This window comes from Macaca nemestrina, chromosome 6, assembly GCF_043159975.1.
Source record: "Macaca nemestrina isolate mMacNem1 chromosome 6, mMacNem.hap1, whole genome shotgun sequence".
NCBI lineage: Eukaryota > Metazoa > Chordata > Mammalia > Primates > Cercopithecidae > Macaca > Macaca nemestrina.
The window spans coordinates 31,958,404-31,974,909 of NC_092130.1; the positions used below are offsets into that span (position 1 = coordinate 31,958,404).

Sequence of the window (16,506 nt, forward strand, 5' to 3'; positions counted from 1 at the left end):
CTTTAAAATTATTTGCAGACAAGAGGTTTTAAACATTTGTAGTCAATATGACAACCATTTTCCATTTTCCATCAGACAATTCTGTGATGTGATTTAGCACTCACCATTTTTTCCCCTAAGTATGGTCCTAGACTTTATGGATGACAGAGAGGGAGTGCTCATGAATAACCAGACGCTTACCAGAGGAAAACCAAAACACCAGAATGAGGACAAGCAGGATGTGACCAACAATTTCGAGAAGGTTGTTTCTTTGCTGTGGATACCGTGTTGAGTGAATGTTTTGGCTAAATTCTTGTCCAAATAGACCTGTTTACATGGATCTGCACAGAGGCTGCTGGGAGAGAGTGAGTTATTATGAGCCAATTAGTAAGAGAAGTAGAGGTTGGGTTCCATTCTCACTTGCCAGGAAGGACTGTGGTGAATAACCACAGTTCTGCCACGCTGGGCTCAAATCAAATTTCACCTTCTCTAAGACGTATTTCCTATTAATCTCATGTAGTAGTGATGTTGCTTTCATCCGGGACCCTCTTGTGTTGAGCTGGGTCAGATGTCTATCTCGGAATTTTCTAATTCTGAATGTATACCAATTTAAAAAATTAGATTGTTTGGTGCTTTCTTCAGTTCTCTTGAATGATAATTTGTAGGGTGGAGTCCTGGCATCTTTATTTTAGTTCATTCTTCATTATCCTTATGCAGCAAGCCTGGTATTTACAAATACATCAGATTTTATTCTAATGATGTTTCTATATTATAAACATGATCCTTAGTTCATTCAGCTGCATTAGTAGAAGGGAAGGTTTAGTAGAGAGGTAGTAGTTCTAATTTCTCTGTATCTGTCAGACAAAAAAATTGTGCTGATTAGTCTATTTTTGGACAACATACTGACATATTTTAAGATGGACAATGCCTAATTGTAACAGATCCAAGGAGTATGGTCCAGGATAGAAATATCATAAGGGAAATAACACTTGAGCAAAAAGGGTTGAATTAACCAGAGATTTTTATCCTGGAGAAAATAAATTTCAATGGAGACAGAATATTCATTTTTAAATAATGAAAAATCTGTTAATTGGCAAAAAGGGTGAACTTCTTTGTTATATATGCTCACTGGCGCTGATGGTTGATAGCCTCATGAATGTAGTCTTCAATTCTAGACAAGTAGAACATCTCAACAATCAGATCTCTACAACAATGGACATGCTTCCTCTTGAAGCAGTGACTTTCCCATCAGTACTCTAGAAGAGCTGGCCTATGAGAAATTGTGGTATGTTTCTGGAAAGGAATAGGAAGAAAAACTTCTCTTCTAGAAATGACTTCTTGGAATAAGAGAAGTTCTCTTTTAAGGATCTTTTTAAAAAAAGAGACCAATGTGAAGCAACAGTATGGTACACAGACTTGTCTCTAGTGGATAAAGACTCCAGGAGAAGGTGTGGTGTTCACTGGCATTTGTGTGTGTGCATGTCTATGTATCGTGTGTGTGTGTGTGTGTGTGTGTGTGTGTGTGTGTGTGTGTATGTGGTGTGCATGTGTTTCTTGGAAGCTGATTGGGATTCTTTGTATAAAAATTTTTCCTAAACAACAAGACTCGTATGTTTTTCAATTTTCTTTTATAATTGTGTTATTTTATACCGCGATCTAAGAAACAAACACAAACAGAAGCAAAGATAAACTTTCTGGGAGATTATTTTTTATTGACATGTTTTTTAAAAAAATGCCAATCTGTCAGTGAGGCATGCGTTTGTAGGGGTAGCACAGAAACTATCTCCTTTCAATCCAGATTACTCTGAATGTGGCTCTGTCCCCCACCCAGAACATCAGTAAAACTGAAAGAAACTCAGTCAGAGCCTGGGGATGATGAAGATGATGAGGAGGATAGCATTCCTTTCTCTCCATGTCCATGGAGAATTTAGCAACTTCCATCGTGAAGAAACTGAACTCTTCCATTACTTTTCCTAAGGGAAGACACAGTTCACAAGATTCATTAGCACAAGAGGAAATTTTATGTAATGTTAGAACTGAAAGGAACTATAGAGATTATGAGGCAGAACCTCATTTTACAGATAAGGAAACTGAGTCTCAGAAAATGAATGACCTTGCCAAAGCATGTTCTGACAGAGAAAGAAGCAGAATTTCCCTACTCCAGTGATCATTCCACCCCTCTGCTACCTCCTCTGATTCCAGAGCCCCGCTGACCACCAAGTGTCTTAAAACAACAAAGAAAGAGTACTCTGACAAAGCAAATTGAGAGGGCCTGTCTCTCAGCTTTTCCTGGTCAGCAAGGCCTTTGACGAAGCTGGATCCTGCATTAGTGAGAAGGACTTTCACCATGCTTCCCTTCAGTGTCCCTTGAAAACAGCTAGTTTCCACGCCAAGGGCTAGTTTCCCAGTCTGCCTATGTTACAGAATTTTCCCTTTTGTGAAATAAAACCTCCCGAACAGGAATAAATACATAAATATGTCCTTTTGGGCTCAGGGCTTGTTATTCTCACTTGTTAAGATAATCACAAAGATGAAAATGCAAGATCTAGGTGTCCAAAATCCAGTGGCCTAAAAGAGTTAACAATGATCACAGTGGACTCGGTATGAGAGAGTTAAGTGCAATTTGCATGTCTTGTACCAAAGAAGTGACATCTGCCTAGCTACATTTCTGCAAAAACATTTTGTGGGCCAAACAAAATACCTAAACAAAACATGTCCGTGGTATTCTGGTCCAAATCCTGACAGCTTGCATCCCTTATTTTAGATAAAGGAAAAACAATCATTTTTGTAGGCTTATTCCCCCTTAAAGCTACAGATATATGGAGCCTCTAAGAATTTGAAGATAAAGAACCTCTAGGCACACTTTATCTAAGAATCAAGCTGCACTAAGACTGTTAAGTATCTTAGAAGTCAGGTAGTATAGTAGTTTTCAATTATTTTTGGGGGGATGGGGAGTTCAGGGCCCTTTCTTCAAACATGATACTGTATGGCACTCCACTGCTTAAAATAGTCCAAGCTGAACTTTATGTTGTAAACTACCCCAAATGGTCCCTTTAACCCTAATAGCGACTCCTGACTTGCCTCTATAGAACCTCTGTGCTCTGGGGACAGCAGTTTGAGAATCCACCATCTTACTGGATTCTCACAATTGACAGACAGGAATTGGAGGTTCTGTGATGGGATGGAACCAGTCCAAGCTGTCAGAGCAGGTGACTCTGCCCTGTCTGATTGTGAAACAGTCAGTTTTTTTTCCCCACCTGCTGTTCTGGGTGGGGATAATTATAAATTATAGCTTATAGAGATATAAGCTGGATCCTGGAAAGTAGAAAGGTTTGTAGTAGAGAGCATTGGCTCCAGATCTCATTTTCTTCTTATGAGGTACTCACAAGCTCTCAGTACACAAGTGACATTCATTCCCATAGGTGATGTAGTCAGAACCACAAACTGGCAGGTATGTGATGGGACAGGGGATGGCCACCACTGGATACTTCTTGTAAATGCTGCAGTCCACCTGTGTCATACACAAGCAAATGTCCTGTTTTTCTCCAAGACCGCAAGCTAGGCTACTCTGTCCACTATTAGATATACTACAAGGGCTGGAAGTCCCAGCTCAGATAATCAGATGTTGCTTGGCCACTTCTGTAAGTACTAGTGTTATCACTATTACAAATACTAGCACTATTGGTATTCTATGTTTTTCTACTACACTCAGTTAACAATTGCTGGGCGTTTCTGGGCTAGGCATCAAACTTAAATCTTATGTGAATTTTCTTGTTTAATCTTCAGAACAACTAGAGCAAATTCTACTATTACCTCTCTTTACAAATGTGGAAATTAAAGCTTAGAAAGAGAGATAACTTTTTGAAGATAAATGCTGGTAAGTAGTAGAGTTAGTATTTGAACCCAGCGTCTGTGCAATTTATCAAGGTACTTTTTCCCTGCCTTTTACACGTGATGCCTTTTATGAAAACATTGCCAACCTTTCAGCTGGAAGGCAATTCTCCCTCCTTTAACTCTGGAATTTTTAAAAAACATTTTTAAAATATGGTTGTTTATATGTATGCCATATTTCTTCAATTGCCTTCTGGAAAACAGATACCATTTCTCCACGTGTGTTTGCCTCCTTCTCAAATCCCCCGAAACATACTGAATTTATCCTACATATATGTTGACTAAATGACAGTCAATAGTTATTGACATTAAAATGTTATTCAACATACTTACTTTTTTTGAAGACAGACTAGCAGCTTCTGAAAAAGAGATATAGATGAAAATGTTAAAAATAAAGCGAACTTTAAATCTCATTAATTAAGTTTCATCCTATATAATGAATCTACATTTCCTTTAGCAATGAGATTCAGCACACTTTCCACCCTTATGCAAAATCCTAGTTGTTTGCTGAGGAAGTTGAATGACCAGTGGGTTAGGTTAACCCTTGGTTTAGGCAAGAAAATTATCAAAATTTCCTCTCTTTGTTGATCACAGGATGTTTTCTGAACCTCATAGTGTTTTTGATAATGGCCAAAGTCAGGTAGTAATAAGAAGTATTAAAATAATCACTCCTAAGAGCCTGAAGGATCATTTCTGATATCCTTTCCTTCCCAATTGACATAAAGAAATGCAATGGAATGTCTTTATGGGATTGGAAACACTAATTAATTTTTCAAAGTATAAAAGTCTGATTGTTGACCCTTGGCTTTTTGAGACTTGTGTTTTATTTTAATCCCTCCAAACTGATTTGGGAAGACATCCAAGTTTTTCTGTATCTTTGCACTAAGAAATAGTATATCTAATAACACTGACAACTTCCAGTGTCCATATGAACATATGAAATGGAAGACTTATGGAGAAATTAGATAATTTTTGTTCTATGGATGCAAATAAGAATCCTTGAAAGACATTGGACTCAAGTCTCTCAAACTCCAGATGGAGCATAAGATCCTATTACAAACCAGTACACTTTAAATTCTTACAACCAGATGTTTCTGAGATGCTCACATCCCAGGAGGGATTATTTGTGAAAACAAGCTTAATGGCTATATAGGGCGTCGTCTGACCTTAACTTACCCGAGCTGCTACAGAAATAGAACACTGTGCAGAGCAGAAGGAGACTCCCAATGATCTTCATGCTGGAAATGGCTGTGGTGCAGAAGCTGCTCTGAGATTGTCACTACAGCTGCATCGACCATAGCCCAGGAAAGGGGTCATGTTTATATATATGCAAGGCTTGGTTTCTCCACCTTTCCTGTGAGGTCATCCAGAGGATCTCAAAGCACGGTGCCACACCCTGGGCTGTGTTACAGTCCTTGTTACTGAATTGCTACTTCTTATCTGACCAATGATTTGATTATTTGAGGTAAGAAGTATTTTCTATCTTTCCCAAAGGTGGGACTGGTAAGAATTCTAAACTTCATGTACTAGAAGAGACTAAGTATGAGCTTCTTGGCTTAGTTATGAAATAAGTGAAAATCTCAAACCTCCTTTATTTTACAAAACTGGAATCTATTAAACCCAGATTAGACTGATTACACCTATGTTTATATCTTGGCACCTGGGGAAATATTGTTTATTTTTGAGGCAATGAACCAATGAAGCAAACTGGGACCAAATGGAAGGAACACTGACATTAGCATTTATGAAGTATGGAGAAAAGCACTAACATATTACTTCTGATATTTTCTACCTGTATAATCTTGGATGAGTCATTATATGCCGTGAGCCTTTATCAATCCAGAAGGCTTAGTTATGTTGTGATAACATGTAGCCACAAGATTTCTGTTAATTAAAACAAAACTTTGCTTTTTACTCAAGCTATACTTGTATGGTAGTCAGCTGATCATGCTACATTGCCTTCACTGTGAATGCCAAGTGGACGGAGTCATCACTATTTGGAATACTGTAGTCAAGGTGAAGTGAAGATGAATTCTCAAGGAGTTCTCATTTTAGCAATTAAAACTTCCAGCCCAGAGCAATACTACTGTCACTTCCCCTCATGGTCTTGTGGCCGTCACATGCTTTGTGATGTATGGAGTGAGTGCAATCAATCTGATATGGTTTAGCTGTGTCTCCAACCAAATCCCATCTTGAATTGTAGCTCCCATAATTCCCATATGTTGTAGGAGGGACCTGGTGGGAGATAATTGAATCATGGAGGTAGTTTCCCCCATACTGTTCTCATGGAAGTGAATAGTCTCACGAGATCTGATGATTTTATAAGGGGTTTCCCCTTGCACTTGACCCTCATTCTCTCTTGCCTGCTGCCAGGTAAGACATGCCATTCACTTTCTGCCATGATTGTGAGGCCTCTCCAGCCATGTGGAACTGTGAGCCCATTAAACCTCTTTTTCTTTATAAATTACCCAGTCTTGGGTATTTCTTTATCAGCAGCTTGAAAACAGACTAATACACAGTCTTACCTTGTCCTGACTTGTTCCCTGACCTGAAGGTCAGATGAAGAACTAGAATAGTTGACAAACAGCAGAGATCATCCCAGAGACTGAGTTTCATCCAAGTCCAATAGAGCCTCTTGTTAGCCACAGTAGAGTTCACCTAATTATATACATAAAAGTCTGCTCTAAAGCATAGTGCATTTAATAATAATATTGTGATTGTTATTATTATTGACAAACCAAGAGTTAATGCTATGAGTTGCTGACATTAGATTGTAAACTGAATTGTCCATGCAAAAGTGTCCAAATAGCTGCAGTTTGCTTATTGAGTTTAAGGACGTAGTATGAAGACCTGGGGGAAGGCAGTAGACTGTCTCACTAGTTTACTGCTTGGCAGGTTTATTTTAGTACATTCTAAAACTAGCAACTACAAGATATATTAAGTGAATAATAAATGATATTGCACAATCTCCTAATATTTTACTCCTATACTTGTTTGGGAGTCAATGTAATCTAGTAGTTAAGAGCATGGGCATTGAGTAGATCTCATTTAGAATCTTTCTTCCAAAAAAATGTTGACTGTGTGTCTTTTAGTATTTAGGTTAACATCTGATACTTTAGTGTCTTCATCTTTATGACAGAAACAATATTTACTTCATAGGTTGTTTTGAGTGTTAAATTAGATTTTACAGACACACACACACTCTCTCACACACACATTATACAGTTGACTCTTGAACAACATGGGGTCCAGGGGTGCTGACACCACCACAGTTGAAAATTAACATACAATTTTTGATTTCTCAACAATTTAGCTATTAATAGCCTACTGTTGACCTTATTAATAACATAAACAGTTAATGAACACATATTTTGTATGTTACATGAATTATATACTGTATTCCTACAACAAAGTAAGCTAGAAAAAAGAAAATGTTACTAAGAAAATTGTAAGGAAGAGAAAATATATTTACATTAATTAAGTGGAAATGGATCATCATAAAGTTTTCATCTTTGTTGTCCTCATCTTGAGTAGACTAAGGAGAAGAAGAAAGAGGAAAGGTTGATCTTACTGTCTCAGGAGTGGCAGAGGTAGAAGAAAATCTATGTATAAGTGAACGTGTGCGATTCAACTGTGCATATAATCTCTTACGGATGCATGTCTCTGAGGTGTCTGTGTGGTATGTTTGTGTGGTTTGTGTGTATTTGTGCATCAGGGCGCCAAGCTCATAATTAGATCTTGATATATGGTAGCTAATAATATGGAATGTGCTCTTCATAACAACTCATTAAGGAAGAAATTTTTGTTACCCTAGTTTTGCCAGTGAGTAAGTTAAGACTCAGAGGATTTAAGTAATCTTCCAAGGATCATGATACAATTAATGGAGGAAACTGCTGAGGTTCAGTCAGGGAAAAGAAGCAAAGTGAAGGTTCCAAGAAGGAGAGGTAATTGTAGGTTTCATTGTTTGCCATGAATGTTGGAAAAGAATGCATCCTAAGAAAAAGCCATTATGTTTCAAGATGAGGTATCTTTATTGCGGTTTGAACATACACTTTTATCAAAGCGGAGTGGGAATAGGGTCAAAGGGTGGCCAAAATGGTGGTAAAAGATAGGATAACAGAATTTTTTTTTAATGTTTGATAGTCAAAGAAAGGAGGAATGGAAGAAGCTGAGGCTACAGAAAGATCTAGGATAGACTGAGCATGTCTTAAAACCAAAGAGAAGAAGAAATTTTAGATACATGGTAGAGAGTGGCTAATTAGAGGCATGTAGAAAGATAGGAAATAAGGTTAAGAGCACAGATGAAAAACCATTTTCTCTGACACATGAGAGAGAGAAGAATGGATAAATGTAGAGACAGGCATATTTTGAAGGGTAAGGAAGGAGAGATGGGGGGAGCCCACTGTAAGGTAAGCTCTGGTTGTTCAATGCTGTTTTGCTTTTTTGCACTGGGAGAACTGGGTTTGTTTGGGAGCTTGAGAAAGATGATAGAAGACTTGGCAGTATGTCAGATAGTCAGCAATGGATCTAAAGATTAATGGCCACTGGAAAAGTTAGAACTAGATTTTAGAAGGCCCAATTAGTACTATTCCTCATATTTCTCCCAAAGTTTGTGCGACACAGTGAGAAATGGGAACAGTGATTTGATAGATAGGGAATGGATGCATCAGAGGCTTGAGGATACCGTAAAGACTGCATTAGGAGGTGGCAAAGCTTGAAATAGAGTTAAATGTTCCAGAAGTTTCTGATGGGCTATACGAGGTACAAGCATTTAAGTGTTTAGAGATCAAGGTTTAGGCAAAATGTGGTAGGTATAGGAAATAAGAACAATTGTTTATTGAGACAGGGCTAGGAATCAAGTTGTCGGATACAGTTTCTCAGGGGTGGGGCTGAGATAATGATCCTCAGGGTGTATCCAGTGGGTGGAGATAAAGGTCTCTCGTTTGAAAGGGATGAGGAAAGGTGAGGTTAAGGGATCAGGAGAGGGGTTGGTTTGGGTTTTGGAAGCCGTTTACATAGAGAGGAAATTTTCCAGCTGGATACTGAGGCACAAATTATGGAGGAGGCTTTTGGAATGAGAGTCAAAGCCTGTGAAGATAAAAGCAGTCCATTTCAGGATGAGGATAGTTTTTTCATTTATCCTTATAGTCCTCCAAGGAGAAAATCTTGAGGCCTTGTAAGAGAGAATAACTATGGTCCTGGTTCCATCATGAGGAAGGCAGAATAAAATTAGCTCTTTTCCCATTTAGAAAAAAAAAAAAAAAAGTGCAGCTTGCTGCCAGCATTCATTTAATTTTATATAAACATGCTCTTTGAGGCTGAAGTAAATCTAATTTTCAATGTGAAAATAAAATACGAAAACTGTTCTGGGAGTTATTTCTAAACAGAACTTGTCTCTAATCCTAATGTAACAGAAATGTAAATGATGATTAGTATTTAGTAATTTTTTTAATTTGGTAAATTTCAAAGCACAGAACAACACAAAGCAGAACATCATATTATGCACAAAAGTATTCCATTTCTCTCCAGATCTTGCTATGCTTGTCATTGTGTGAGCAGCAAACTTTGCAGTGACCAGTTGGATTCCACCCCGCTGATGGTGGAATTGGTGGTATGCTCTTGGGGAAATGTCTTCCAGACAGGCAAAGAGGAGTAACATCATCAGAGCATGGACGTCCTTAAAGACTTTGCAGCTATGGTCTGTGATGTTTTTCCGCATTCTCTCAATCGATGTCAGTCTGAAGTTTACATGGCTAATTGCGTGCTCAGGATTGTCCTTCTTGAACAGGATGTAGGAGTCCAGCACTGTAATTTTTAGAACGTAGTGAAAGAATTTCTTACACTAAACATTTGATCTCAGTTGGTTAAGAAGTGAGCATCTGATCAGCCAAATCCACTGCTCCCATATTCTTGTTAGAATCCACAATGACACATGGCTCCTTAGTTTTCTTTCCATTTCTGTTGTCTACTTCAATCACAGTATCATGGTTGATATGGTTTGGCTCTGTGTCCCCACCCAAATTTCATCTCGAATTAATTCCCATGTGTCGGAGGAGGGGCCTGGTAGGAGGTGATTGGATCATGGGGGGCAGATTTCCCCTTGCTGTTCTCATGATAGTGAGTGAGTTCCCATGAGATCTGATGGTTTAAAAGTGTATGGCACTTCCCCCTTTTCCTCTCTCTGGCCACCATTAGAAGAAGGTACTTGCTTCCCCTTTGCCTTCCGCCATGATTGTAAGTTTTCTGAGGCCTCCCAGTCATGCTTCCTGTTAAGCTTGCATAACTGTGAGTCAATTAAACGTCTTTTCTTCATAAATTACCCAGTATCAGGTAGTTCTTTATAGCATTGTGAGAATGGACTAAGACAATTGTGGAATGTTGACAGCATTGTCACCTCCTTCTTCTTGGGATAAATGCTGCAGCCACAAGTGCTACCAGTGAGTATTCCCAGGGCAAATGGGAAAAGGTTTTGAAGCAAAGCATAAAAATTAATATAAAAAATTGAGAGTATTGGGGATTTATTCCCTTATAGATTCGGGGTGCCACAAGGAAGAGTGGGATAACTCATTAGAGGGTTAGAGAAGGGTTAGGGAATTAAATGGGAGCAAGGCCTGTATGAAGAGTTTTTGGGTTAGTTAGCTGGAGGGAAATAGGGAAGCCAGCACTGTAGCTGTGCAGGAATCCAGGTATAGAATAGTGGCTCTAAGGATGGACTGTTATAATAAGAAAATGAACCATATATTCAGCACTTACGAAGTGCTAGAACTGCACTGCACCATCATTTCATACTTAAAACAATCTTAGGAAATGGGGTTGGCTATTCTCCCTGCTATTTAGCTTCAATAGTGGGATCTTAAGAGATATGACTAGTTTAAGATAAAGAGCTTAAAGATGCTTTTTAATTGCTCTGGTGTATTACCTTTAAATCTAAACCTAAAAGGTAGATTTGTAGACTCATTGGACACTGAAATAATAGGAGTGTAACTGACAGAATCAGAGCAGTCAGGAAGAACAGCTAAGTTTTGAATGAGTGGCAGAGGGAGCTGAACACTGGGGCAGAGTGTGTGACATTTTCATCTGTGAGGATCATCTGGAAAGAGGGTTCATTCCAGTGGAGAGAGGGGAGGACTGAGAGCCAGGAGTCAAGGGTTCCTATCCTGTCCCCCATCCCCATCTATCTATCTAGGGAGCAATGTTGTGACAATCCCTTCTCCAATGTGAGCTCTCTACTTCCTCTAAATCTAGTAAGATTAGTCTAGATTGGTAGTTCACATTTTCGAGTTAAAGAGCCATCCGTGGTACACTAATTTATACAATCAATAAGGCTGAGGAGTGAGGCTAGGTGGGAAGGAGAGGGTGGAACTTTATTAATTGATTCTGGTTTTCCCTCCTCATTGCTTCACCAGCACCTTTCACCCACCCCCACCAGGGTGCCTTTCTTCTTGACATCCAGCAAACAAACCACCTAAAACTCTCAAGGGATCTTTTGACAGTTTAAAAATCACTGGCTTAGCTTTGTCTCTTCTTCTCTCCCTGTATGGCCCCTTCACATCCCAACTCTTTTCTTTTTTATTTTTCAAGATAACCCCAATTATGATCATGCCCTTGTGACCACTGAGGGCACAGTGACCTACGAATCTGGATATTTGCATTTTGACTTTGTGTCTGGCAAGACTTTGTTCCCTGCATCTCATGGGAGCAGGGAGTTAACACTTATGTTTTGAATGCCTTCACTTCTTTTTGGGCCATTGAGGCTAAATAGCTCCAATCGTGGAACAAGGTGATTTGGATGAACAGTAACAACTATTTTTTTTTTCTTAATTTATGTTGCTTCTAGGGGACCTCATAGTATCTGGATGAAGACTGTTTACACACATATGTGCGCACACACACACACAGCTCCCAGCTCCAATTGGTAAAAATAACGTTTACTAGGAAGGAGTGGAGTGTGATGGCAGAGTAGGATTCTCCAGTGATTGTTCCTTAACAGAAAAATTGATTTGTAGCAATTACCCATACAGGAAAAAATCTTCACAAGAGCTAAATAAACCAGGTAAGAGTACCTACTTTAAAAATAATAATAAGAAAATGCATATTGAAGAGGGTAGAAAAGACAGTTTTATATTACCCACAACCCCCTCCTCTAACCCCAGGCAGCACAGCTTGGAGAGAGAGATACCTGCTTGGGAGAAGGCCAGGGAAGCAAGTGTAGGACATTGCCTATACGAGAGGCTAGAGTTACTGGGAAGAAGGTGGAGATGGGGTGACATTGGTCAAAGGAGACATAATTACAGTTAGATAGGAGAAATACATTTCAGCAGAACTATTATACAGCAGGGTGACTAGAGTTGATGATATATTCATTCTTATTCTGAAAAAATGCCAAGAAAGTGGATGTTACATGCTCTTACCACAAAAATGATAACTATTAGTGGTAATGCATTTGTTAGCTAGGTTTAACCATTCTTCAGTGTAAATGCACTTCAAAACATTAGATTGTATAAGATAAAAATATGTAATGTTATCTGTCAATTAAAAAATAAAATTAAACATTTAAAAGTAAATAAATAATCATGTTTCCTGTGCTCAGTGCTGAAAAAATACCTGTAACCTCAGAGTTAGCCAACAACAGGAAATGTACTAGTCTTTAGGGATGCTGTAACAAAATATCACCAACTGAGGAGCTTAAACAGCAGAAATGTTTTCACTTCTAGAATCCAAAATCAAAATGCCAGCAGGTCTGGTTTCTCCCGAGGCCTCTCCCTGTAGCTTGCAATCTGTCTTCTCACTGTGTCCTCATCTGGTCTTTTTCTTTTCTCTGTGTACATGCCCCTGATGTCTCTTCCTTTTCTTATAAGAACGCCAGTTCTGTTGGATTAGAGTGCCTCTCTTATGACCTCATTTGACCTTTATTACTATCCTAAAGGCCGTATTTCAAAATATAGTCACATTGGAGATGTTAAATCAAGTTTAGTCTAAAGTGCCTCCCTACATTTAAGTTCAGTCTAAAGGTTTCTCTGTACATTATGAACTATAACAAGTGGAGGTGTAAACAGACCATAGCCTACACTTGTGCCAATCACTGAGTTTTGGCTAATCAAATATAGCCAACTGTTCGAATTGTGTTCAAATAAGGCAAAGGCTGAGCCATCACCAATCCAGCTGTTTATGCACCTCACTGTCATTTTCTGTACATCACTTTACTTTTTCTGTCTGTAAATTTTCTTCCATCACATGGCTGCGCCAGAGTCTCAGAGCCTACTGTTGCTGGGGAGGCTGCCAATTTGCAAATCATTCATTTCTCAATTAAACTCAACTTCTTTAAATGTAATTCAGATGAAGTTTTTCTTTTTTTTTGATTTTTTTTTGCAATCAGAGATCAATATATACATTTTGAGGAGACAAAATTCAGTCCATGACGTTCTACCCCCAGACCCTCAATATGCATATTTTCACATGTGGAGAACTATAGACTTTTGATCTTCAAGACCCTGGTATCTCATAAAACGTTAATAAGTGTTTCTTGAAAATAAGATTCCCTGTTCACCCAGACATGGGAAACTCTGGGTACTCCATTTCTTTCTGAGGAATTCACAATACATTTTATGTCATTAAAGGTTCAATTACATTTTTTTTGCAATATGGAAAGTTTTCACTTTATTCAACTCAATTTTTCCAAACCTTAACTGGCTACAGTTTATTTATCATGTTATGGAACACTTACTAACGTCTAAAGGGTGCCAATGTTTTCTTGAACATTAAAAAAAATAAGGATTTACTCCAATTTTCCAGACTCGTCACCAAAGAAGGTCGTTGAATTTTTGGTCTTCTTTGACTGCTCAGAAGTTCTTTATCACATTGAACAGAACTCCACTGGATGTGGCCTCCAACATTCTAGTTCTCAACAATGGAGCCCAACAGAACAAGTCTGCACCCTCTTTTCAAGTATACCCCTTCAGACCTGCAAAGGCAGTTCTAGAGTGCACTGTCAAGGTCTTTTTTTCTCCAGATGATTAGATCTCTTAATATTTCCGCTTATAGTACGAAGTCTTGTAAGTCCTCCTTATGCTGACATACTAATACAAGTTTGCTTAATAAAAATGAAACACCAAGTAATAATCAATTTTACTATTTCCCTTCTCTGTTCCAGGCAGTGTTCCCCACACTAGAGATACAGAGTGGAAAAAGACACACAGGATCCCTACTTCATGAAGCTTACTTTCTTGTAGGGTAAGAAAAAAAAATCAAGAAATATAATAAGATGATTTCAGATCCTGACAAGTATCTTTAAAAATATGTATCAAGATATTGAGATAGGAGATAACATGGAAATGGGGGATGAATTGGATTGGGTGACTAGGGTATACTTTTCAAAAAAGGTGATATTTGAATGACACCTTAATTATGAGAAGGAGCCAGTCTGGGAGTGCAAAAAGCTCAGGTAGTGTAGAAGGAATAGCTGGGGTGGTTAACACATTAAAGGATTCTGTTTTCTTCAATTCCAGCATTATATAAAATGACTGTTTTTTTCCTTAAAACATTCAATTTGGAAATCAAGCAAGTTGTAGCCTGTATCTTCTCTAACTAGGCAAAATGTCTTATACTGAATTCTACATGGCATTGAGTTGAAAAATTCTTCCATCTAGTTTCTTTCTTAAATCACCTTTTCTTTTTCCTCGTTTCTCTCTTATTTTTTATTGCAAGTATTCCTTCCAGTGATTTCAAGTGGAGTCTCTGTCCAGGAGTTTATAGTCTCAAACTTCCATTCAACGTCTATTTATTCAATTCCTATTATATGCCTCACTTTTTATCTTATGACTTTTAATTCATTTATACAACAGCATTCATTACTGACATACTGACTATATGACATCGCCTATTTATTTATTTATATATTATTTGTATTTCACCACTTGAATTTAGCTTCCACAAGACCAAGCTCTTGCCTGTTTTTAATTTGTTTATCTAGCACCTCACACAATGCATTGCCCAGAGTAGGAACTATGCAATACATAATTGCTAAATTACTAAGTAGCCCTAAGATTCTACAGCATTAGCCAAATTGTAGAGTAACTCACAATTCATCCAGCATTCGGGAGAAATCATGTCTTTTACTTTAGTGGATTAAAAAAAATAATAAGTAAACTTACCTCACTGGAACTTAAAATAATTTAACCCTTTTTTATTGAATTTAACTTCAATAATAAGAAGAAACTAAGATGTTTAACACATTTTCTTTCACTTCCCCCCTAATGACTCATAATAATGTTTAAGTTGAAATAATTATTATCTGAGCATGCAGAGACCCCTTTGCAGAGCTGCTGTTAGGAGAGAAGGCCAAAGGATAAATGTATGCCTTAGGGCTGAGGGAAAACTACTGCCTACTCCCCCTTAGCTGCTACCACCACTGCATCAATACAAGGAATACACCAGTCCTAGCAGTGCCCAGACATAGTCTATAAACAGATTTATCAGCTAATCAAAAGACTTTATTAATTAAGGTTGTATCTACTTACTTAAAACATGGATACTGCCTAAATGTAGCATGTCCAGATCAAATGGCCCAGGGTAGAAAGAAATTAAAAAAAAAAAAAAAAAAAAAAAAAAAAAGACAGGTCATTAGAAATGACTCTAGTAACTTGAGGGTTTTCTTTTTTTAATGGAGAAGGACAATTTGAGAATGCATTAAGTAGAAGTAGGAATATGGATTTTATATGACTAACTGGGAGAGAGAGTAAAAACCTGTTCTGTCGTGAAAGGCCCTGAAGGTTGAAAGCATCACAAATGTAGCTGTGAATTTAAGGTAAGCAGAGCTGCCTATCAATCAGATCTCTATAGCAACATTCATGCTTCATCATGAGGTGTGTTTCCTTTTTGTGGAAAATCCTGTAGATGCTGGTCTAGTAGGAATACTGTGAAAGAAATCGGAGATGATTTAGATGGTCTCTGAGTCCTCAGCCAACTCTGAAAACCTGTGGTTATACCCAAGTTAAACTCAGTCAGTGTATTGTGGATTCAAAAGACTTTCCTTTACTCATGTCTGATATACAGGCATACTTTGCAGATGTTGCAGGATCATTACCAGAGCACAAAAATAAAGTGATTATTGCAATAAAGCAAGCCACACAGATTTTTTTTGGTCTCCCAGTAGATATAAAAATTATGTTTACACTGTACTCTAGTCTATTAAATGTACAATAGTATTATGTCTAAAAACAGTAGACATAATTTAATTTAAAAATCTTTATTGCTAAAAAATGCTAGCAGTTATTTGAGCCTTTAACAAGTTGTTTTTTTGCTGGTGGAGGATCTGATGTTGATCGCTGCTTACTGATCAGAGTGGTGGTTGATGATGGTTGGGGTAGCTGTAGAAGGTTTTAAAAATAAGACAACAGTAAAGTTTGCCACATCAATTGACTCTTTCTTTCAAGAAAGACTTCTCTGTAGCATGTAGTGATTTTTGATAGAACTTTACCCAAAGAACTTTCAAAATTGTCAATCCTCTCAAACTGCCACTGTTTTATCAACTAAGTTTAGGTGATATTCTCAATTTTTTATTGTATTTTCAACAGTGTTTACAATATCTTCATCAGCAGTAGATTTTATCTCAAGAAACCATTTCCTTTACTCATTAAT

General features: G+C 37.9%; 1 protein-coding gene and 1 long non-coding RNA gene across 2 annotated transcripts in view; one reads left to right on the top strand and one right to left on the bottom strand.

The window, feature by feature from the left end:
* LOC105466900 (uncharacterized) overlaps positions 1-16,506 on the top strand; it is a 101,223-nt gene that overhangs the window by 63,470 nt on the left and 21,247 nt on the right. Inside the window, exon 3 of the long non-coding RNA XR_011624587.1 lies at positions 14,021-14,100. This is a non-coding gene — a long non-coding RNA (uncharacterized lncRNA). The remainder of the gene's footprint in view (positions 1-14,020; positions 14,101-16,506) is intronic.
* Positions 1,671-5,168, bottom strand: LOC105466898 (serine peptidase inhibitor Kazal type 7). The gene is made up of 4 exons (XM_011716075.3): positions 5,047-5,168; positions 4,204-4,229; positions 3,366-3,490; positions 1,671-1,952 (listed from the first exon to the last, which is right to left on the bottom strand). The coding sequence occupies exons 1-4, from the start codon at positions 5,105-5,107 to the stop codon at positions 1,907-1,909; spliced, it is 258 nt and encodes an 85-aa protein (XP_011714377.1). The 5' UTR covers positions 5,108-5,168; the 3' UTR covers positions 1,671-1,906.

Excerpts from the sequence above, each read along its gene's own strand:
- LOC105466898 (XM_011716075.3), bottom strand. The coding sequence starts at position 5,107 with ATGAAGATCATTGGGAGTCTCCTTCTGCTCTGCACAGTGTTCTATTTC. Across the intron at positions 4,230-5,046 it reads CTATTTCTGTAGCAGCTCGG|AAGCTGCTAGTCTGTCTTCA; the intron begins GTAAGTTAAGGT and ends TCTCTTTTTCAG. Across the intron at positions 3,491-4,203 it reads CTAGTCTGTCTTCAAAAAAA|GTGGACTGCAGCATTTACAA; the intron begins GTAAGTATGTTG and ends TGTATGACACAG.